Source organism: Myotis davidii, unplaced genomic scaffold, assembly GCF_000327345.1.
Source record: "Myotis davidii unplaced genomic scaffold, ASM32734v1 scaffold173, whole genome shotgun sequence".
Classification (NCBI taxonomy): domain Eukaryota; kingdom Metazoa; phylum Chordata; class Mammalia; order Chiroptera; family Vespertilionidae; genus Myotis; species Myotis davidii.
The window spans coordinates 1,309,067-1,333,656 of NW_006286303.1; the positions used below are offsets into that span (position 1 = coordinate 1,309,067).

The following is a 24,590-nucleotide window of genomic DNA, read 5'->3' on the forward strand; positions in this document are numbered from 1 at the left end:
ATATGCAAGATTAGATTCTTTCTAAATCTCTAAAAGTTACAAATGTACTCTCTACTGTGGACTTTTGTAGTAGCTCAGTCACACAAGGAACATGTGGGAGTTTCTCTAGAACTGTCCTTTGGGTTTAAAGAGGCAATTAATGGCAATGTTATTGCATATCTATACTAATAAAAGGGCAATATGCTAATTAGGGCAGATGTCTTCGGACCACCATCCGGACAAAGCTACAGCGGCTGCCTGAGACTCAGGCAACCCGTGGATGGCAGCTGCCACTGCCCAGGGCCGGCCTGAGGCTCAGGCAGCCGCATGTGTGGCTGCAAAACCCTAGGCTCAGGCAGCCATGGTGGCTGCCAATGGCAGTAGCAGCAGCAGTGGGTGATGGGGGCGCTGCCTTCCCCTGATCTGCCAGGTTGCCTCCTGCAAAAGGAGAACAGACTGTGGCTTAGGCTGGGGGCTGAGGCAGAGGCAGTTAGGGGCAGTCAGGCTGGCAGGGTGACAGTTAGGGGCAGTCAGGCCAGCAGGCAGGCAAGTGGTTAGGAGCCAGAAGTCCCAGATTGTGAGAGGGGTGCAGGTCCCAGGATTGGGCCTAACAGACATCCCCTGAGGTGTCCCAGATTGGAGAGGGTGCAGGCTGGGCTGAGGGGGACCCTGATCCCCCCCTCCCCCCGCAACCCCAGTGCACGAATTTTGTGCACCAGGCCTCTAATGGTAATATAACGTCAGGCTGGGAGAAAGCAGTTATGCTGCTTGGATGGAATAGAGTTAGTAGTCAAGTTAAAAAATACTTATATGACAGTGAGGGAGCCATGATTAAGAGCTCTAGAGTTAAACTGATTTGACTTTCTAGTCTATTATGTTACCTTGAGTGAACTCCTTTTTTTAACCTTAAATTAGTACCTACCATCTCACAGAACTATGTGAGGGTTACGTAAGTGCTTTATTTTTTTTTAATATATTTTATTGATTTTTTACAGAGAGTAAGGGAGAGGGATAGAGAATTAGAAACATCGATCAGCTGCCTCCTGCACACTGCCCACTGGGGATGTGTCCGCAACCAAGGTACATGCCCTTGACCGGAATCAAACCTGGGACCCTTGAGTCTGCAGCCCGACGCTCTATCCAGTGAGCCAAACTGGTTAGGGCTAAGTAAGTGCTTTAGAACCATGCATGGCCTGTTATTTTGTATCAACTTTAGAAACTAATCTATAATTCCTAATACTACTTTGATAAACTAAAAAGTTATAAACTTGTATAACAAAAGGGAAAACAAGCACTGGTCGTACCACTTTTATTTACATTGTATCTGTTACACTGCTTATTCAATATAGAAAAAATACGAATACACTCATTGTATTCTCCTTTAATTTGGTAATTCCACATTGTCAAATATTGACTCTCTTATATTGGGTTTCCCACCCAATTTTTTAAAAAGTAAGAATGGCCTGGCAAACAATTCTTGTCATATTATTGATATAACAATACAGCTGTCCTTTGGTATTGAGGGGGTACCAGGACCCCTCCCCTCAACCCAAGGACACTCAAGTCTTTTATACAAAATGGTGGAGTATTTTCATGTAACCTACTCATATTTACTTATAATCATAATACCTCATACAATATAAAGGTTATGTAAATGATATATTCAAGGAATAATGACAGGAAAAGTCTGTACATATTCAGTACAGACACAACCATTCATTGTAGGCCTAACAACAGAATATACATCAGCAACAGTGTAACATTTTTTCAAGTATTTTTGATCAGTGGTTGAATTACTGGATATGGAACTTGTGGAAGAGTTGACTAACTAGTACACTTTTTATTTCTTCTTTAAACAACCTAATTTTGGAAAGACTTAGGATTAAATGGCTGCTTACTGGCATGAAGGAAAAATTCTAAGATAAACATCTTAAAGCACCTCAGTGATTCAGGGAAAAAAAAAGGTATGTGTTCCTTATAAACTAGTCAGTGCTGAAAAAGAAACTCAAATGGTAGACCCCACTGCACAATGGTTCTGTATATACTGCCCCCCACACCAAAAGCAAAAAAGGTCTTTAAAACAAAGACCATATCAACATGATTATCCTGGAGAAGAGAAAAATCCACATTAGATGTCAGGTTTCTTTTAAAAATCCATGTTGCAAATAGAATCAATGATTATTTCTTTTGGACATCATAACTCATTGCTACAAAATACAGTATTTTCCATCACTTTAGTTTCAATGTACACTATGTACATAAACACAAAGAGTTACATGAATAAAGAGCTTCTTAAAAACCAGAATCAGGACTTATAAATAGTGCAGAAAACGCGAACGCCAAAAATACGATGCCTCCTATGATTGTCACTGCAAGAGAAGAGAAAAAAGTTAAATAATGCAAAATTCCTGAGGAAGCCAAGATGGTGCCCATTATTTTTCCAGTCAAGTATATTAACCTTAAAAACAAATTAGAAAGCTTAGACCAGTGGTTCCCAACCTTTTTTTGGCCATACCCCATCTAAGCATCTCTAAAATCCTGATGCCCCTTGTGATATATAATTCTTATTATTCAAAAAGTGAACTCCTATTCACATGGAGGAAGCCTAAAGGCCATTAACTTAATCTAAACAAGGTTCCAAAGAACATGGCATCCATGAAAGAGAAAAATAAAATAATGAAAAGACATCTGAAGTACTGAGGAAGAAATCGCTAAGAAATTGTAAAAAAAAAATTGAAGTGTTATGAAAAAATAGCAAATAAAATTTCAAAACATAATAGAGAACTGAAAAGCATAAATATGTCACTATATTGTATATACTGTATATGAGGCCCCTAGGACTGTAAAAAATGCAAAAAATTCAGTTAATAACTCATTCTTGAGTTGCCCCCCTTAAAAGTCAAATTGCCCCCCTGTGGGCTGTGTGCACCACATTGGGAACCACGGCTTAGACCCCATTTCCACAGCAAAGAAACACTTAACATGCCTGACTTTGAACAGTAAGAATGAGTGTCTCCTCCAGCACTGCTTTGAGAAATGAAGCAATTGTATTGACAAGCAAAGTAGATTTCATCTTAAAACCCAGTTATAAAAGAGCATATCCAACAACTTCTGACTAGCAAAGAGCCATCTTTCGGGCCTACCAGGTACGTATGAAAATTTCAACAGAATCAGTAAATACAGTCTTTACCTATGGTTCCCAATCTTGTTAAGACATATTTTTAGGACCAAAAGTTCTCATATTTCCACATGATGACTGTTTTACTGCAAATTAATCTTAACAAAAAGCTACCATGAATCCAGTAATGCTTATGGATGAATTTGTATTTTACATCTACACATGTGAAAAACAGACCATGTTTGCAAAAGTAGGGGCAACACAATGGACCTCTTGAGAGATTTTTATTACAAAGACCAAGTCTACTCCAGAAGTAAAATCATTTAAATAATTAAAATAATCTGCCCCTTTCTTTTCTGAGCTCTCTCAGTGATTCCAAGAATTAAGACATGGCATTTTCTTTGTAACTAAAAGAAAAACAAAACGTACCAGTTCTGACAGAGATTTTTTGTGCTATCATTCTTCCTCCAATTACAGCCAATCCAGTGCATAAGCAGTGTCCCACTGTCCCTCCCACAGCTACACCATAGGGGTCCTGGAAACAAAGCAACATTAATTTAAAACCAGGGTTGAAACTGCTACCTGAGAAAACAAGCACTGAAATGGAGGTCAAAACAACTCGAAAAAGCACAAAACCATTCTAAAAATTAAGATGTAGATTTATGAAACATGTAATAATAGCTGCTTGAAGGAATACGTTTTAGTTATACTAGGATTAGAGATGAAAGGAAAAGTGTAAAATCAAAATCCTAACTCAATTTTTCAGCTGTTGCTAAACTTAATTCACAGGCATTAGTTAGCTCAATGTTAGGGCGACTTCTCTTCCCGAAGGCAACATCTGTTTGTGAGGAAACTTGGTAACCTTTACAGTATAGTCTGACTATGCTTCCTCAGAACAGAGACCCTGCGCCCTATTCTCCACTGTGTCCTCAGGCACGGCACCCAAGTGTCTCAGTGACAGTTCTGTGGATAAATAATACCAATGTGATTAAAAAAGTAGGGGAAGCAATGGAGAAGGGGTTTATGGATGACAACAGGATTTAAAGTACAGAGTGTCGCCCTGGCTGGTTTGGCTCAGTGGATAGAGCGTCAACCTGCGGACTCAAGGGTCCCAGGTTCAATTCCGGTCAAGGGCATGTACCTTGGTTGCGGGCACATCCCCAGTAGGGGCTGTGCAGGAGGCGGCTGGTCGATGTTTCTCTCTCATCGATGTTTCTGACTGACTATCCCTCTCCCTCTCTGTGAAAAATCAATAAAATATATTTAAAAAATAAAAAAAAGTGGAGAGTGTCAAGGGTCAGTTAAGTTCAGTGGTAAATAAGCTATGGGATTGAATATAAAAACGCTGGGAGAGAATGTTGGCAACACAGTGATGAGGAAAGCAAGACCGAAGGGATGACAGAGGAAGAGGCACTCAAAGGAGACTGAAAAAGATGGCCAGGTAAATAGTCTCCCAAGATGAGCAAAGTGGGACCTGTCGAGTGCTACAATGAACTCCAAGCACTATATCACCATTACCGGTGAGGCCAGAAACTAGAGTTCATTGGGTTTTGTAAGTAAGGAAGTAGTACCAAACCCTGTTTCCATCAGTCAAGTGCTTTGAGACTAAGGGGAAGAGAGGAAGAAGGTGGTATCTGGAAGAGAAGTAGAACTGAGGAAGGGGGAAAACAATTTTAGATGAGAAACATCTGCAGGCTAAAATGTTCAAAAATTCGGGTGGGAGAAAGGCAAAGACTTAAACTTTTAAGTGGGGATGTGAGGGCTAGAATCCCAGGAGGTAAGGGACTGCCAGGAAATGGGTGGGAATGAAGTAGAATGATTTCTGCTTCTAAGTGGCAGGTGAGGCTGCTGAGGAATAGACAGTGTATGTGCAGAAACTAATGAAATGGAGACGGTTTGAAACACCTGAGACCAGGAGAGTGGGACTGCATTTCCCAAAGTGTGTAGTGCAACTTCTAAAACTGGTAAGCCAGAAGATGCTTTCATTCTATTTGAAAGTGATATTTGGCCCAACTGGTATGGCTCAGTGGTTGAGCGTCAACCTATGAACCAGAAATTCCCATCCCAGTTCAATTCCCAGTTAGGGCACATGCTCAGGTTGTGGGCTCAATCCCGTGTGGGGCGTGCAGAAGGCAGCTGATCAATGATACTCATCATTGATGTCTCTCCCTCTCCCATACTCTCTGAAATCAATAAAAATATATTTTTTAAATTATATTTGAAAAATCACTGGATTAAATTAAATAGTTCCTTTAACAAAGGACTTTTCGGTATTTGTTATTTTCTATACTCAATCTTCAAAACAAAAAACCAGGATGTATTACTGCCAAATTCAGTTGACCCTGGAACCTTCTCATTTTTTTTTTCTTTTTTGCTTAGTACCCATTAACATGTCAAAGGACACTAGGATTCTGTGGAATCCAATGTGGGAACACTAAATTATGTTGGAAGCAGAAATGATGTTCAGACTAAAATGGACTCAACTAGAATGCATAGTTTATACAAAAAATTACCAAAAAAAAATGTTAAGGGAATAAAAACATATATCCTCATGTTGCTGGTCGTGTGGAAGGTGGCTAATACTGAGTGCTCATTGTGGTGGGGACCCTACATGCATTATATTGTTTCACAGAACCCACAAAATAGGTCACAGGAGGTGCTGTGGAAATGGGATCACATAGCAAGAGACTCAAACCCAGTCAGCATGTGCCGCTAGACCAGCCGTGGGCAAACTTCGGCCCGAGGTCCGGATCCGGCCCGTTTGAAATGAATAAAGCTAAAAAAAAAAAGACCATACCCTTTTATGTAATGATGTTTACTTTGAATTTATATTAGTTCACACAAACACTCCATCCATGCTGTTGTTCCGGCCCTCCGGTCCAGTTGAAGAACCCATTGTGGCCCTCGAGTCAAAAAGTTTGCCCACCCCTGCGCTAGACCAAGGTAACTCATACAGACGGAATCCTGAGCCTTTCACAAGCCACTGTGCCACTCAGATGATAGTATTAAGAAAAAGGCAATGATTCTGTCCTCCTGATAGCCCACCCACAAGACTGCCGCCTCCACAACAAAGTGGTCACTCACTTTCAAGTCCCAGTTCTGTGATCTGAAAGCCAATAAAAGAGGCTGGAGATCAAGAAAATGATAGGGCAAAGCCAATAAAGTGGCATTTTAAAAGAAAGTTTGTTTTAAAATATAGGAATTAAATAAAAAGCCAAATTCTATTTTTTTTTCTTCCAAAATACAGCATTTTTGAAGCTCCTCTGACAAAAGGGCCCTGCCCCAACTATCGCAGTCCGGGCCTTCAACTCCTGTATCTTAACTGAAGTCTTTGTTAAGGAAGTTGTTCTTTGATAATATTTCCTAGGAGTGAAAAACATCGTAATCAATCTAGTTATCAAAATTCTACCATCAGATAAAAATAATGTAATTTAGCTCTGCCGGCGTGACTCAGTGTCTGAGCGCCGACCCATGTAACCAAGAGGTTGCCCATTTGATTCCATCACAGCACATGCCTGGGTTGCGGGCTTGATTCCCCAGAGGGAGCCATGCAGGAGGCAGTTGATTCATGTTTTTCTCTCATTGATGTTTCTCTCTCTCATCCCTCTCCCTCTCTAAAAATCAATGAAAATACTAAAAAAGAAACATTTTTTAAACACAAAAATCCCAGAAGACAATGCAATTTATCAGATAAACAATATTAGTGAAGATCAAGAAAAGCCTGAAAAGTAGCACATTCTGAAAATTCCACAACCTTCTCAGCTAATACCAATAAATCTGAATATTAATAGACTTCATGTAAAACTTTACTATTATCCTCAAAAGAAAGATTAAACATTTTTAAAAAACAGGTATCTTTTAAGTAAGTAGCTTTTGATAACTACTAGTATGAACAAGATATAGAAAAGGCTAGCAGACAGACCTGCCTTGGCTCTAGTCCCTGACCCTGCTACCCACTAGTGCATGTTCTCTGACAACTCACCCATCTCTGGGCTTCAGGTGGTTCATCAATAGAGCAAAGGCTAGAAACATGATCTGAGGTCTTTTAGGGCTTATCATCCTAGGACTAAAACTTAAATTTTCTATGTCATCTTTCCAACACTCTACTTATTTAGCACAAGGAACGGAAGAACTCAAAGATACCCACTTTTATGGTTTTAGGTATTTAATGCCAAACTGACCTTCAAAAATTATATCAATTTATATTCTCAGCTACTATACAAAGGAAAGTTCTGAGAGAAGAAAGCCAAGCCAAGCCAACTGTCACAGCATCATTCTGGCAAAACTGAAGAGTATTCAGCAAGATGAATCAAAAGAGAGCAATTAAGTTTACACACAAGAATACCATCTCACTGACTGTAGAAACTGGGAGAAGATCAGTTTTAACCCTTTTCGGTCCAACCTCGAGGCTGACTCGACAGACCAGGCGCTAGGAGCAGGTCCAACGTTGAGCAATAAGAACATTAAAAAGTTCAACATTCAATCCCGTCAATTAATTTGGACCAGACTGTTTGAATTCCAAAAATAACAATGGACCGCAAAGGGTTAAAGAGCAGCCAGATTACTAGCTACAATACTCTCTGGCACAGTGGTCGGCAAGTTGCAGCTCGCGAGCCACATGTGGCTCTTTGGACCCCTGGGTGTGGCTCTTCCACAAAATACCGGCTCTTCTGCGCATGGGCACGAAGTTTCAATCGCACTGTAGGTGCGGGACCAAACGTGGTGTTTTGTGGAGAGCTGCGCTAGGGGGGCCGGAGGGCCGCGGTTTGCCGACCACGGCTCTAGCATATGAAAAAACCTGACTCTGTCCAGGGTCCACCGGAGCAAAGTAACATTAGTTATGCTCACTTACCTCTCTAGCTGCCAAAACAATGGTAGTTAGTTGAGAGCGATCGCCCCACTCTGCTAAGAATGTTAACGTAAGTGCTTGTACAAAGATGGGTGAAATAAAATGCAGCCACTTTTTCTGAGGTATCGTGCTTGTACCAGTTTCAACATCTCCTGGTCCATTTAAGAGTTTGGTTCGTTGAAACTAAATTAAAAAAAAACACACAAAAACCATTGAACTGAACAAAATTAATCTTTCTTTAAAAAGTGTTTAAATTCTATGGATTATTCTCCAAGAAACTAAAGTTATGTGACCCCAAACTTAATTTTTGAATCACTGTCTCACACAGTGACAATACCACATTCTCAATGCGTGCATTCCTCTCCAACAAAACTAATCAAACAGTACTTACTCATCCTTTGCTAACCTAGGTACTGTGGGAAAAGGCAGTTTCTGCTTTCAGAAGTGTGTAATTAATCTAATGGACCTGATTTCACATGTTTAGTATTCAGCCCCACCTCCTCTTTTTACCACATTCACACTAAGCCAGAGTCTCATCACACCCAGGTGTAAGAATGAAAACTAAGCAAAATAAGCTATTTTTGTGTATCCTACTAGTACACATCACACAGCTATGGATGACCACCGAAAAACCTCTGGACAGTGTTTATTCTTAGTTGAGTGCCTTTTTGGTCCAGATATTTAACAGTGCTATGACTTACTTCTTCATCTTTTTTCTTTAATTCTGCTTGAACTTCTTCCAGTTCCTCTTGACCTTCATCTGGACTCATCTTTAAGCCTTCCCGGAGCATTCGAATGCCAAAAATGGCAAATAATGCGGTTGAAACATAGTAGGTATACACCCTGGGGATGACTGTGGTGGCATAGCCAAACAAAACTGGAAGAAAATGCCACGGTATATCGCGTTAATTAGCAAGTATCACAACCTTCAGAAACCATAATTTACTACTGTTTTAAAAGAACAGTGGTTTGCATTAGAAACTAATCTAATGCGTAATAACCTTAAATAATTCCAATTCTTTCCCTTCACCAATATTGAACCTGAGGTCTAGCCAATGACCCAAGATAGCTTATCAAGAAATCAGTTTTCCTTGCCCAGCCAGTGTAAGTATCAACCTATGAATCAGGGGGTCAGGGTTCAATTCCCAGTCAGGGCACATGCCTGGGGTTGTAGGCTCAATCCCCAGTAGGGGGCATACAGGAAAAGGATGATCAATGATTCATCATTATGTTTCTATCTCTCCCTCCCCTTTCCTCTCTGAAATCAATAAAATATATTTTTAAAAAAAGAAAAAAAGAATCTGTTCCAACTGAAGATGGCACATGTTCCACAGAACTCCTCTCTAGACATTTTTAGTACTTTAGGTAGAAGGTAAACTTTGTTGTCCTCTAAGGATCCTGAAATCTTATAACCTGGAAGCTACACCAAGTTCCCATGGAAGTGGTATTTCTTCATCTCAAATCTTTAAATTATAAATTCTATAGTGAAAAACTGTAACAAGATTTTCATATGGTGTGATTTAAACTCTGCTCCTTTGTAACTATTTAAAATAAATCTTATGAAAGAAAATGAATTCCTTATACATTATATTAAAATAACATTTACAATAAACTCAAACTTATTCAGTAACATTTTTTTCCATTGTTAAGAGGACAATTATGTAAGTTATACAAAAAACTATACTTGGACCTACATCAACAACCCAAATACTGCCCTGGCCGGGTAGCACAGTTGGTTGGAGAGTTGTCCCAATGTCCCAGGATTGCAGGTTTGATTCCCAATCATGGCACATGCAGGAGTCAACCAATGAATGCATACATGGGTGTAACAGCAAGTTGATGTGTCTCCACCCCCACCGCCCGCCGCTTCTCCCTTCTCTTCCTCTCTAAATATAATTACTCTTCCTTTATAAAATGGGTGAACACTTACAAATCTGCCTGAACATCAAGTATACAACTACATAAGTGAACTAGTCCCTATTTCATTGTATTACAAAATTGAAAAAAAATTTTAAAACATGCTTAGAAGTGTACCAAACCTATGCTGATGTGCACATCTATATTTGAACTATATTTGTGTAAGTACACACACACACAAATGGACATATATTTTCTAGCTCTGTCCAATAAAAGGCCAAGAAGCCAAGACATCTTAATAACAGCCATTTTTCACCCAAATCTTGTGGGGGGTTTTTTTAACCTCTCCTATTATGTGGCATCTCATCCCTGGGTTTGCATTCTGTGTAGCTCTGCTTCATCTCCACCTTGATAAACGCTGACTTTGGGGATGTAACTAAAGTCATAAACATACTGGAGTGTCTGAGAAAGGGAATGAGTTAGGCCCACTCTAGTCACAGACCTTACAAAACACCTGTGGCAGCCAGCACCTGGGGGTGCCAGAACACGTCTGGCTGCTGTGGCTTCCCATGGCTGGTGGGGAGCAGGAGGAGCGGTTTGCTTGATGCGGGCCATGGGGATGCCTTGTCTTTTGAGAATCAAAACCAATGATAAAATAGACAAATAAAGGTCAACCTCCTTTTTATCACCATCATACACAGGCAAATTTGGACAATGTCAGTGACAAGCTCCTCTCTCTTGGGGCAGGCGACCTGTCCTCACTGCTGGAGATACCTTAAGATCTCACTAGAGCTGGAGTCAGCAGACATGGGCTAGGTCCTAGCCCTGCTGTCAGGGCCTGCTACCCCCAGATCTTGGTTTCTAATACCATTCCCCACTAAAAGGCTCCTCAGAGAAGTGGCTAATTCCAACACTGGGCAGAGAAGATACATGATTAGTCTGCACTATCGTGTTATAAAGAAAGTAAGAAGAGCAAAAACAAACAATGGGAGCATGTCAGAAGGACACAGGAGCCAGCCTGGAGGGCCCCAGCTGCCAAATCTGGGACAACTTAAGCAACAATATAGTGAAGTAATTATAAACCACTGGAAAAAGAAATTCGTGAGTTTATACTAGAAAGACAAACCAATGGGAGAGGAGGAAGAGCTCTTTGTAAAGTAGTATGCAGGGCTCATTGGGAGTGCGGTGGGGTACTGGAGTTAGCCCATTTTGCAAGCATCAAGGGAATATTTAAATCGTAAGGAGTCATCAACTGATACTAAACTGAGGGTAATAGGGTATTTGCACTGTCTTAAAATGTCTCCCTAAAGATTGCATATTAGTTGCAAAGGAAGAAAAAAAGAAATCTTAACTGAGTGTATAAAACTAACATCATAACGAGGGCCAAATAAGATGCTCTTACAGGGTCAAACCTCAGCTATGTAGAGTTCTAGTCAAGAATGCATAATGTCTTATTGGTGTTTTGGGTTTCTTAGGATATATTCCTAGAAATTGGATCACTGTGTCAAATGGGAGTTCTATTTTTAATTTTTTGAGGAAACTCCATACTGTTTTCCATAGTGGCTGCCCCAGTCTGCATTCCCATCAGCAGTGTACTAGGGTTCCCTTTTCTCCACATACTCAATAGCACATGTCATTTGTTGATGGTAGCCATTCTGACAGGTTTGAGGTGATACCTCATTGTCAATTTAATTTGCATCTCTCTGATTATTAATGACTTTTAGCACTTTTTTCATATGACTCTTGGCCATCAGAAAGAATATATGCACCCCTATGTTCAAAGCAGCACAATTTACAATAGCCAAGATCTGGAAAGAGCCCAAGTGCCAAGAGTAGATGAGTGGATAAAAAAGCTGTGGTGCCGGCTGGCATGGCTCAGTGGTTGAGTGTCAACCTATGAACCAGGAGGTCCTGGTTAGATTTACGGTCAGGGCACATACCGAGGTTATGGGCTGTCCCCAGAGTCTCTCATCATTGATGTTTCTATCTCTCTCCCTCTCCCTTCCTTTCTGAAATAAATCAATCAATCAATCTATCTATCTATCTATCTATATCCTACATAATAGAGAAACATGCAAATTAACCATCCCTCTGCTACACTCAAGCCTCGCCCACCAGCCAGTCGGGAGCAAGTATGCAAATTAACCCAACTAAAATGGTGGCGGACACAGAGCTGGAGTGAGCAGGAGGCTTGGGCTGCCTGCGGTGATGGAGGAAGCTAAGCTTCCTGACTTCCCTGGCTGGCCCTCAGCTCCAGTCAAGGCTACAAAAGTTTCAATTATAGAAGATAAAAAAATCCCAGAAAAAAAGGAGAGGCTTGCAGCTTGGGTTGCTGGGGGGCGTGGCCAGCCTTAAAACAGCCATCAGCCCCTCACCCAGGCTGGCCAGGCACCCCAGCGGGACTTTCCCACCCCCCTGCACACCCTGATGGGGCTGTAGCCAGCCTGAAAACAGCCATCAGCACCTCACCCAGGCTGGCCAGGCATCCCAGCGGGACCCCCACCCTGATCTGGGACACCCTTCAGGGCAAACCAGCCAGCCCCCACCTGTGCACCAAGCCTCTATCCTATATAATAAAAGGGTAATATGCAAATTGACCCTAACAGTAGAACAACTGGGAATGACTGGTCACTATGACACACACTGACCACCATGGGGCAGATGCTCAATGCAGGAGCTTCCCCCGGTGGTCAGTGCACTCCCACAAGGGGAGCTCTGCTCAGCCACAGCCAGGCTGATGGCTGCCAGGCTGCCAGCTGCCAAGCTGACGGCTGCCAGTACAGCAGTGGTGGTGGGAGCCTCTCTTGCCTCCTCAGCAGCACTAAGGATGTCCGACTGCAGCTTAGGCCTGCTCCCCGCTGGCAAGTGGACATCCCCTGAGGGCTCCCAGGCTTCCAGAGGGACGTCTGATTGCCAGCTTAGGCCCAATCCCCCGGGGAGCGGGCCTAAGCCAGCAGGTGTTCATCCCCTGAGGGATCCCAGACTGTGAGAGGGCACAGGCCAGGCTGAGGGACCACCTCTCCCTCCAGTGTACAAATTTTTGTGCACCGGGCCTCTAGTATACGTATACACATACACATACACACACACACACACACACACACACACACACAGTATAAACTAGTATATAAAAGCTGTATGTGGTACATTTACACCATGGTATACTATGCAGCTGTAAACAGGAATCTCTTATCCTTTGAGATAGCATGGAAGGGCCTGGAAAGTATTGTGTTAAGTGAAATAAGCCAGTCAGACAAAGACAAGTATCACATGATCTCACTCATATGTGGAATCTAATTAACAAAATATACTGATAAAATAGATCCAGAGACATAGAAGCATGGAACAGACTGATAAATCTCAGAGGGAAGGGGGGGAGGGGGGGAGGTGGGAAGAGATTAACTGGGGAACTTATATGCATATATGCTTAGCCCAAGGACTCAGACAATAATGTGATGAAGGCCTGAGGTGGGGTGAAGGGGGTTAATGGGAGAAAAAAAGGGGGGGGGGGACATGATACTTTCAACAATAAAGATAAACTCAAAGAAAAAAAATGAATCTCAATCTAATCATGAGGAAATATCAAACACAAAATGAGTAACAGTCCACTAGAGGGGCTCTATTCTTTTAAAAATGTAAATAGTCTAAAACACAAGAAAAGGCTATGTAAACATTTCAGATTAAAATACTAAAAGATCCTGCTATAGAGAATATTAGGTCAATTAACAAAATATGGGTGATAGATTAAAGTAATGTATCAATCTGTGTATAATGATACATATTAAATTGTGTATAAAGCCCTGGCTGAGTAGCTCAGCTGGTTAGAGCATTGTCCCAGTACTCCAAGGTTGAGGGTTTGACTCTGTCAGGACACATACAAGAATCAACCAATGAATGCTAAATAAGTGGAATAATTAATTGATGCTTCGATCCCCTTCCTCTTTTTCTCCTCCCTCCTCTAAAAGTCAATAAATAAAAAATTTTTAAAATGTATATATATATTATACATCTGTAAGATATATAAGTTGTATATACATGTACACATATATCTATATATACATTGTGTGTGTACATAATTTTATTTAGATTTAGATAAATGGATAGATAGGTCACAAATGCTAACACAAATGGGGTAAAATGTTAACAGGTGAATCTGGATAAGAGGCATATAAGTATTTTTTGTAACTTCATAAACTTAAAAGATTTCCCATAAAGAGGTCTTAGTATTTTTTAATGAAATGTAGCAAACCTTTTTAAATGTGTTGAAAACTTAGTTTTCCTTTTATCTTCAGGTAATATTTAAGAAACAACAACCTGCGTTACTACTTACCCTTAAAAATCCTATCTTTGGGATGACTTGACATCTCCGCAAAACACCTGGTATCCTAGCTGTGATGTTCTTCCCTACTTACTGTCCCTCTTTCTTTGGGAACCTTTCCTCTGATGCTCAAGCACTTTTTCTCTGGAAACAATGAGAGGTTATTCTCTTCATCAAGTCAGAAGAGAGCTACAAATGTATGGCCCTTCTACATCTTGGCAATGTATTTGAAGTGAAGATACAGATTTGGGAATCATTAACTTATATCAGAATTGATTCTAAACCTTGCACCACACTAGCAATAAGTTGTCATGGACATCTAATCTAATTTTATTATTAATTTTTTTGTGGGCAGGGGATCACAGGAGTCAGCACATCTGGAGTGCAATGGATAAATCTCACCCTGGGAAAACCACCTTCGTAATCATGGTATCTCCCCTGCCAGGTCAGAATATATAAACTAATTTTTAAAATAATAGTTCTATTGCCCTGGCCAGGTGGCTCAGTTAGTTGGAGCATTGTCCAATACATTAAAAAGTTGCTGCAGGCTCAATTCTCAGTCACTGCACATACCTGGATTGTGGATTCAATCCCCAGTCAGAACATGCAGGAGGCAACAGATAAATGTTTCTCTCTCTCCTCCTCCTTCTTCTCTCTCTAAAATTAATAAAAATGTGTCCTCAGGTGATAATTAGAAAAAAATAATAGCAACTATAACTCCAATCATATAAACTGTTAACATTTAGAGACCTAAAGAAAATTTTCAGCATCTTTTAAAATACATTTTATATATATTTTTTGCTCCAAAATAAATACGACAGTGTGATCCAAAAAAGATTTTCAAGTAAAAACTTGTACTAATTGTTAAAGTTCTATGACAAAAGTAAATGAAAATAATAGAAAAGATCAATGTAAATTTCTAAATGTTAAAGAGTTTATTCATGCTTTTTTAAAGGAATGATGGTGATAGTGGCTATCAGATTGCTAATGGCATTTAGAGTCCACTGGGTATGTTTTAAAACAGGGGTGGGGAATACCCAGCCCACTGGCCATAAAAGGCCCTCAAAATCATTTGGTCTGGCCCTTCCAAGGCATTAGGGTGAGTTAAATGTTTGACCAAATATAGCAGGCTAATTCTGTTTAAATGTTTATTTTTGAAAGTATTGCATATGTCCCTAGCAGGCTAATTTTTAAGTTGATAATTTTGTATGGCCCACGAATGATGTTATAAATATCCAATGGCCCTTGGCAGAAAAAAGGTTCCCCACCCGTTTTAAAAGAATGCCATACAGTTTTTGTACACTATACCAGAAATTAGATCTCTGCAACTTCTTAAGCTTAATATGACAAGTCTTAGATCACTTCAATGTGACAGGAGGTACGTACTTTTGCAAAATTATTTTAGATACACGAGGAAAAGATTTGAAGACGACAAATAAAACCTATCCTTTCAATAAAACAGGTGAGAAGAGCTGTCAGACACCACCAGCAGGTAGAGCAGCAGTTCTCAACCTGTGGGTCGTGACCCTTTTGGCAGTCAAACAACCCTTTCACAGGGGTCGCCTAAGTCTTAGGCCCTAAGACCATCCTGCATATCAGATATTTACATTACGATTCATAACAGTAGCAACATTACAGTTATGAAGTAGCAACAAAAATAATTTTATGGTTGGGTCACAACATGAGGAATTGTATTTAAAGGGCCAGAAGGTTGAGAACCACTGAGCTAGAGGGAGGTGGGTCAAGGGTCAGGACAGGAGAGAGTAACCCCACTTAGAGCTGAAAAAATGGATATGAACACAAAGACGTCAGGGGATTGATGGAGCCAGCTTCTGGTGAGGGAATGGGCAGAGAGGACAGCCTTCTAGTTATCTCGAAGCTCAAAGTTTCAAAAATAAAATTCTCTAATTTACTGAAACTCATTCCAAACAAATAACTTTACCATTTACAACTCTCCCCACTTTTCCCATTTCCTATCAAAACTTACTTTTGAAGAGAAAACTGTTTTTATTGTGAAATATGAATAACACTAATGCTAATTTCTAAAATATGAAAAGTAGTCAAATTAATTTAATCATTAAAATACTCGTATGTTTTGAAAGACGTAAACTACTACAAGCATCTAAGCAGCCAGAAATAAAAACTGCTGAGGGAAGAACAGGGGTGAATGACTGAGCACTGTGACCCTATAAGGCAGGTAGATATTATTCCCATTTTACAAATGGGGAACCTGAAACTCAAAGAGGTGAAGTAACTTATCATTACACGAATACACGGCACAGTCCGAGTCTGGCCCAAGCCTGACTCTAAGGAGGAAGCTTACTATTTTCTACCCAACTACGTGGCTCAAGGTTGCTTCTGAATCAGAGATTAAATTATGTTTAATTACTGAATGGTAAATTTACTTTCTCATGGTCTAATTCTTTGAAAAGCAAGCCTATGTATTAGCAGCACAAACTAGGAACTAAGAATGTTTCACTCCTTTACTATAATGGGTAACAACAGCTTAATAGAACACAATAAACCAAGAGTTTTTCCACAGTTATTGATATCTAATGTCCTTCAACAGAAGAATATGCAATTCTCTGTGGCTGCTTGAGTTCTACTTGTAAGATATTAGACATAAATAAGCTTATCTAGACTGAAAAGGAAAAAAAAGCAAGAATACACAGCAAAAGTAAGGATTCTAATCCAGTGAATAAATGAGGAGTATGTATCTTTATTGAACAGCTGAACATTTAATTTTAAATGCAGTATAGTTTTCAGGAATTTAGGTACTAAAACCATTTTCTTTTTACAAAACTCTGGAACATGAACCAAATTCCATGATTAATTGAATGATTCAGTGACTCAATATCAAACACCATGCTGTTGCTTAAAACCAATAAACTTATTAGGAGGAAAAGCACACTTACCTGATAAGCACGTCATCAAGCCCAAGGCAAGCATAGCACCAGCCAACACTGTCAAACGGTTATAGCGCATTGCCATAATGGCTGCTATAAAAAATGTCTTATCACCCAGTTCAGATACAATGATAACTGATATGGCAGCAACAAATGCATGGATAAACCCCAAATTAGTTTGGGTATCTGTATCTTCTTTATTGGTATGAACTGGGACAGCTGGTGTGAGTCCTTTCTGAAATAAAAAAATATATATACATCAGCTATTTTTTTAAAGAAGTCATTACTTACAATTCTTTTATTTTGTATGTGAATTAAGATGTTTTTTACTGTCACGGTCATTAGACTTATTTACTGTGTAATCACTTTGAAAGCCATCAGTTACACAGAACCCTCTAATTGATGACTGCTACAATGCAGATCCAAGTACAATTCTACAAAACAATTTTTAAATAATTGTAGACCAACTATATCCACACATAAAAATTACCTCATTTTCTCAGAATTTGTGAGCCAAGATTAAGTTCTTAGCTTTTTATTTGTAACTGGTGTGAAAGACCAGGGTATGCTTATCAAATATCCAAATAACAGGAAGCTGAGATAAATTTCATTAACACTTTAGAGGACAGAGTAAGATTCAGAAAGCTCTCAATAGGCTGGAGCAAGAGTTGACTGTAGCTAAGATGAGGACTAATATAGCTGGATATTATCGATGGTCCTACACTAACAGCTAAAAATATCCTAAGAGATAATATGGCCTGATAAAAAGACAAACCAGTGCTTTGGTTGATATTCAAGTTGAAAATGTGACAAAGCTCCAAAAGGGCAACAAGCACTTTAAGCACTTTAAAGCAGCGGTCGCCAACTGGTGGTCCATGAGGTCTGAAAGGTTGGCGACCGCTGCTTTAAAGAGTTAGTGACATGTCCATCATTCTACAATGCTCATTCTTTACCAATGGTTCTCAACCTTCCTAATGCCGCGACCCTTTAATACAGTTCCTCATGTTGTGGTGACCCCATCCACAAAATTATTTTCGTTGCTACTTCATAACTGTAATTTTGCTACTGTTATGAATCGTAATGTAAATATCTGATATGCTATATTTGTTTTCCGATGGTCGCAACCCACAGGTTGAGAATCGCTGCTTTACCCAAAGTTGTGCACTGGTTCTGAGGCACCACATTTTTTTTTTTAAATATATTTTATTGATTTTTACAGAGAGGAAGGGAGAGAAGTAGAGAGTTAGAAACTTCGATGAGAGAGAAACATCAATCAGCTGCCTCCTGCACACTCCCCACTGGGGATGTGCCCGCAACCAAGGTACATGCCCTTGACCGGAATCGAACCTGGGACCCTTGAGTCCACAGACTGACACTCCATCCACTGAGCCAAACCTGCCAGGGCTACACCACATTTTTAATATTTTATTTTTTATTAATGTTATTGGTTAATTCATACTAGGACCAGTTCTGAGGCACCACATTTAAAAAAAATCCTAAAATTTATATGGAACCACAGAAGTCCCCAAATAGTCAAAGGAATCTTGAGAAAGAACAAAGTAGGGATCATGCTCCTTGATATCAAACTATATAATAAAGCTACAATAATCAAAACAGTATAGTATTGGCATAATCTCACACACACACACACACACACACACACACACATCAATGGCATCAACTAGAAATAAATCCTCACTTATAGTCATCCTATAACAAGGGAGAAAATAATATACAATGGTATAAAGACAGTCTCTTTAATAAGTGGTGCGGGGAAAACTGGATACAAGCAAAAAAATTAATCAAAGATATGATTCATGCATGCACATGCACAGACACGGGCATATTGTGAAATCTTGTCGATGTGACAACATGGATGGGCCTTGAGGATATTATGCTAAATGAAATGTCAGACAAATACTGTATGGTTTCACTTACTTATGGAATCTAAAACAAAACAAAACAGAAAATAGACCTATAGATTGAGAACAAGCTGGTGGTTACAAAGGGAGAAGAGAATAAGATTATATCTATATATTATCTATCTATCTACCACCTATCTATAGAAAGAAACCAATTCCTTGTAGGCTCTAAGTCTTCAGATAGATACAACCAGAAAGCGCTCTGCAAATATGCATTCACTACCCAGAAGTATAGAGTTAACAATTGCGGGGCAATCTCTGACTGATGAGGGAAGCTGGTTCTGAGGTTCATTCTATAAGGCTCCTTCACAGACTCAGCAGAATTCAGTACTAGTCACTCATGCAAAGGCTAGCTTGAAAATGCAGTGGAGTACATGCATTTACCTCCTTCCCTGGACTGACAATGTGAAAGAATACTGGCATGTTCCGAGAATAGGAAGCAAACCATCAGATGAATGATTGGGTAGCAAGATAAAATAGGGCCCAGACTGAAAATCCTGTATGGTTATGGCCCAGCTTAGAGGCAAGCAAGAAGCCTTTAGAAGTTTTTGAGTAGAAGACACAAACATGATTAAAGCACTGTGACTTATACTACTGTACATCAGGGCTAAAAAAGAATACCAGCCACCAGACAATTAATTAGGAAGTCAGCTGCTCAAAACCAATGTTAATAATAGGGAAGGAAAAAAATTCTGTACATTGTGGAAAGAAAGTGAACAGAACTTTAAAAAGAGGGGAGAATCAAAGATGATGGTTAAGGTTTTCTATCTGGTTGACTAAGAGAAATACTAGTATTCCTACAAGATATGTGGAAAAGAGGAATAAAAATAAGGGATTTGGTTTCAGGCACATTCAATTTGAGGTGATAAAAAAGCATTTCAAATGAAGGTTTCCAAGAAGTCATACAAATGGGACCCCTGATTTTAGCCTCAGAGCATGTATCTGGGAGCCTAAATTTATCAGTTAGAGCTTTGCAAGTAGACGAAATTCCCATAGGAGAAGGACTAGAGATTAAGTTGAAAAGCCTTAGGGAATGTCTATATTTAGGGAAAAGGGGGTGGGAGAAGAGAAAGAAAACAAAACTGTCTTAGATATTTAGAAAGCCAAGCAAGAGAACACCACAGATGGTCAAGATAGAAACAAACACCATTCACTGAGCTACTTACTAATTAGATGCCAGGTATTTTCATATACATTGTTCAAATACTCAAAACCTTAAGAACTGTCATCCCAACTTAACACAAGAGGAGTAACAGAGGACCAATAATGTTAAATAATTTTTCCCACGTCCATACAGCAAAGATGGGGTCCAACTCTTCAAAAAGTAGAGAGGTAACAGTGTCAAAATGAGAACTGAAAAAGAGCCCTGCGTTTAGCAATTAGGTAAGGTAAAGTTATACTTCAAAAATGAAATTTCAATAAAAAGACAGGGGCCCAGCCCTAGCTGGGTGGCTCAGTTGTGGAGCACTGTCCCATACAACAAAAGGTTGCAGGTTCGATTCCTGGTCAGGGCACATACCCAGGTTGCAGGTTTGATCCCCAGTTGGGGCACGTATGGGAGGCAACAGATCAATATTTCTCTCTCACATGGATTTTTTTTCTCTCTGTCCCTGGCCCCTCCCCGTCTAAAATCAGTAAAAACATATCCTCAGGTGAGGACTAAAAAAGGGAATAATAAAAAGACAGGGGGTCAAGCCAGACAATGGAAGACTAAAGCAAAGTAAAAAAGGAACTAATTTCCTAGATAGAAATTCGGTTGATAAAACTGAATAGAAACTACAGGCATACCTCAGAGATACTGTGGGTTCAGTTCCAGACTACCACAATAAAGCAACCTCACAATAAAGCAAGTCGTAATCTTTCTGCTGGTGGAGGGTCTTGCCTGGAATTTGTAAAGAACGGAACACCTGTGAAGCGCAGCAAAGTGAAGCGCAATGAACCGAGGTATGCTTATAATGCAGTCAAAATGAGTTAAATCAATGGCCTTCTTTCTTTCCCCAAGTAGGAAAGAACCTATGGGCATGTGTATGCAGACAGGAACCAATAGAAAGAATAAAGATATTGAGGAAAAAAAGTACTGGAGGTCAGAGAAAAGGTATGGGAAGGATGATAGTTCTGTCCAGTCTAAAGGCAGAAGGTATGGGCAGAGAAGCAAATACTTAGATATGTACAAGAGAGTCAGATGCGGTGACTATTATTTCAATTCTGATACTCCCCTCTTCGATTATAGTGTAATGAAATAGTAATGAAATACAGTATTTTCCTTAGTACAAATACCACTGTTCCCTTTTATTTTGGGTCTGAAATCCAAAACATTTACATCTTGAAAGCAGGGTCAACAAATTATAATTAGAAATTAACTTGCTTTACTCAAAGTTAAAATTAGTTCCAAATTGGAGAACTGTAAAAAGAAAAAAGTATGCTCATTTAGAAAGTATTCTTTTCTACTTTCATGATCTTCAAGGAAAAAAAATAAGTCAATAATGAAAAAATAATTCCTTCTAGAGTTCAAATGAACATAACTACTGAAACATAACAGGATACCTACATCAGAATCTTCAGCTACACAAAATACTAGGGAAGATGAAGATACTTTCTTGGACAAAAGACTGATATCCCTGCAAAAAAAACCACAAAGTACTCAACAAAAGTTACCACACAAGAAGTTAGATTATTTAAAGATAAGAGTCAGAAGGAAATGCTTAGAATTGCCTTAAAACTGTCTCCTAGCCATTACTTTATTATAAGAAGCCAGAAAACCTTTTTCAGAAGTTGGAAAGTGTGCACAAAAATATACACTCAACTTCAACTATGACACCATGGATAAACCTAGTTTTTAAAAATTGCACTATAATAAAAGATTATATTTTATTATAAATTTTCACTATCGGTCCGGCTGGCATGGCTCAGTGGTTTAGTGTCGATCTATGAACCAGGAGGTCAGGTTCGATTTCCAGTCAGGGCGCATGAGGGTTGCAGGCTCAATCCCCAGGAGGGGGCAGGCAGGAGGTAGCCAATCAATGAATCTCTCTCATATTGATGTTTCTATCTTTCTCTCTCTCTCCCTTCCTCCTCTTTGAAATCAATAAAAATATATTTCAAAAAAATAAATTTTCACTATCGTTCCTTTTCATGAATGGTGTAGTCTGTTTTTTAAAATATTTTACTTTTTATTGTTACTTGTTAATTCATACTAGAATAATACACATTTAACAAATACATATTTATTTTAATGAATGTTTTAACAACTTTATTTTTATGAATGTTGTTTTTAATGGATTAATAAATTTGGACATTTGAATGTATTAAGTGTTTCACTGATTTTAATGAATTGCTTTGATGGTAGAACACCAGGCAATGAATTTGGCAACATAATGTTCACTTCATTCTGACACAGCAATCCTGAGCAAGAAAAGCTTCTCACATCTCCTGGCCTCAATCTTAGCTATAAAGAGGCTAGAACTGGGAGACTGGACTGCAGGAAGCAGAACTGTTAACTTAATGAAAATGAAAAAAAAGTTCAAATATTGTGTGGAAGGCCTTCTCACAGTTAAAAGATAATAAATAAAAGAAATGCCAAGAAACAGTAAATATCAAGAATTTGTACTGGGTCAGATAATAGGCTTTATCAACAGTGCTACTTAACCAGAACAGTTCTTGGGATTTCTAGAATATGCAGCAGATTACAAATTACCTTTATTAAATCTATCTAACGTCCCTCAACTAAAAGGACTTAATGCTTCTTATATTACACACTTAACTTAGGGAAGGAATAAAAAAACTGAGTAAGTCACTAGAAGCATTAACTGCATAAATGAATACGAATGATCAACAGTACTTCTTTTCATGAGTTTGTATACTGGGGTTAAATTGTCAAGTTCAAAGCGAACTCCCCCAACTTTTATCTGATCATAGAGAAAAAAAAAATACCCAAAGTAGAAAGCTGTTAGAAATTCAGTTATCTTGCTTCAAAGCACCCTGTAAGATATAACTACATTTTAATACATCTTTCACTTGAATGATGACCAGTACAGGAGAGATTTCTCCCCCTCCATTTTCAGAAATCCACTGTCAGTGGCATGAAAAGGGTAAGTTTAAATAGCCAACCTTTAAAAAATGTCTTCTAACATGCTGTAGTAAGTAGAGAAAATAGTTGAGCCTATCAAAAAATTACATGAAAATATAATTAGAACAATTGGATTCTACTATGATATAGAAATTAGAATATATTCCTATCAAAAATGTCAAGAATGTATCAAAATATTAAAGACAAAAATCATATATTGTGCCTGCCCCTTGCCTCCACATCCAATTTCAAAGACAAGGATCCTTAAGGCCACTTAAATATGCTCACTAGATACTGATGACTTTATTTTATAAGACTAGATTTTTCACCCAAGTTGCCTAAAGGGTATTATTTTTGTGTCTCAAAAGTCGTTGTATGACTAAAACTGTAATGAAAGGCCTAGAAAATTACATTCAAAATACCTCTCTCACTCACAAAGTTATTACTTAGCCCAAAATAATTACTGTTTGAGAAAAAAAAAAAAGGAACTTCCAATGAGTTAAATGACAGGAGGCTAAATGATAAATTCTATGAATAAATGTCATGAATCAGCATTTCAGAGCTGGAAATGGCAAACAGGGTCAACTACGTCCAGGAGCGAGGAGCCAGAGAGAAACCCCTTTGAAGTAGGGAAGCCCTCCCAAAGGGGAGGTATCTGCTGGTTCTTGGAAGGTGGGCAGGTTCCGACCAGTGGGCTTCCAGCCCACCCCAGCCTTTTCCGGGAGACCCTTTGTTGGAGAGCCTTGCCACCGAGCACATGGCACGGTCTCCGGTTCGAGTGGAGCACGTGGGCACGGGAGCGGTGACTGGAGAGCCTGGAGCCCGATCCTGCAGAAACCTGAACATCCTGCTGGAGAGGCTGGCCTGCCATCAGCAGGCAGGGGCCACTCAGGGAACATTTCCGAGAAGTACAACTGAGCTCAAAGTTTAGGAAGATTCGCCGGGTGGCGACCGGCCCGGTATCGCCTCGGGTGGAAGGGGTGGAGGTGAGGGTGGGGGGCTGGAGTCCCAGTCGCAGGACAGAAGACCTGAATTCAGGCATTCAAAAGGGAAGTGAGGAGACAGCCCGGGACTGGTCTAGGCAGGAAATGCTGAATTTGAATACAAGCGACTCGGTGGTTCCAGTGACATCCACTCAGACACTCACGGATCCCTCCTTAGGGGAGAGGCCACGGGGCGCTCCGGCGCACGGACACGTCGAGCAATGACCCCCTCGCCGCCGCAGCCCTCGGGCTACCGCCCAACACCGACCATCCCACTGCGAGCCTAAGGGCTGCTTCCCGCAGGCAGGAGCACGTTCTTAAAAAGTGAGAGTCACGCTCCAAAAACCCAGGTACGTACATTTGTCAAAAGACAAGACAAAAAACGCAAGTCCAGCAAAGCTGAATTGGGGCCAACAGCTCGGGATAAGCTGCTCCAACAATGCAAAACCCGGCGTTCTTTTGCCCTGGGAATACCGAAAAGCCTCCCGGCCGCCCTCGGGGCTCAACTTCCCGCTCGGGACGAGTGTTCCCCTCGCATCTGGCCGACCAGACCCCGTTCCTCAGCAGCATCCCCGGCCCCCGAGCCACGGGA

General features: G+C 40.0%; 1 protein-coding gene across 1 annotated transcript; it reads right to left on the reverse strand.

The window, feature by feature from the left end:
- Positions 1-1,271: 1,271 nt before the first annotated feature.
- TMEM165 (transmembrane protein 165) lies at positions 1,272-20,844 on the reverse strand. Its single transcript, XM_006757800.2, has 6 exons — positions 20,738-20,844; positions 17,037-17,262; positions 8,648-8,823; positions 7,950-8,129; positions 3,527-3,632; positions 1,272-2,348 (listed from the first exon to the last, which is right to left on the reverse strand). The coding sequence occupies exons 2-6, from the start codon at positions 17,110-17,112 to the stop codon at positions 2,272-2,274; spliced, it is 615 nt and encodes a 204-aa protein (XP_006757863.1). The 5' UTR covers positions 17,113-17,262; positions 20,738-20,844; the 3' UTR covers positions 1,272-2,271.
- Positions 20,845-24,590: the final 3,746 nt, after the last annotated feature.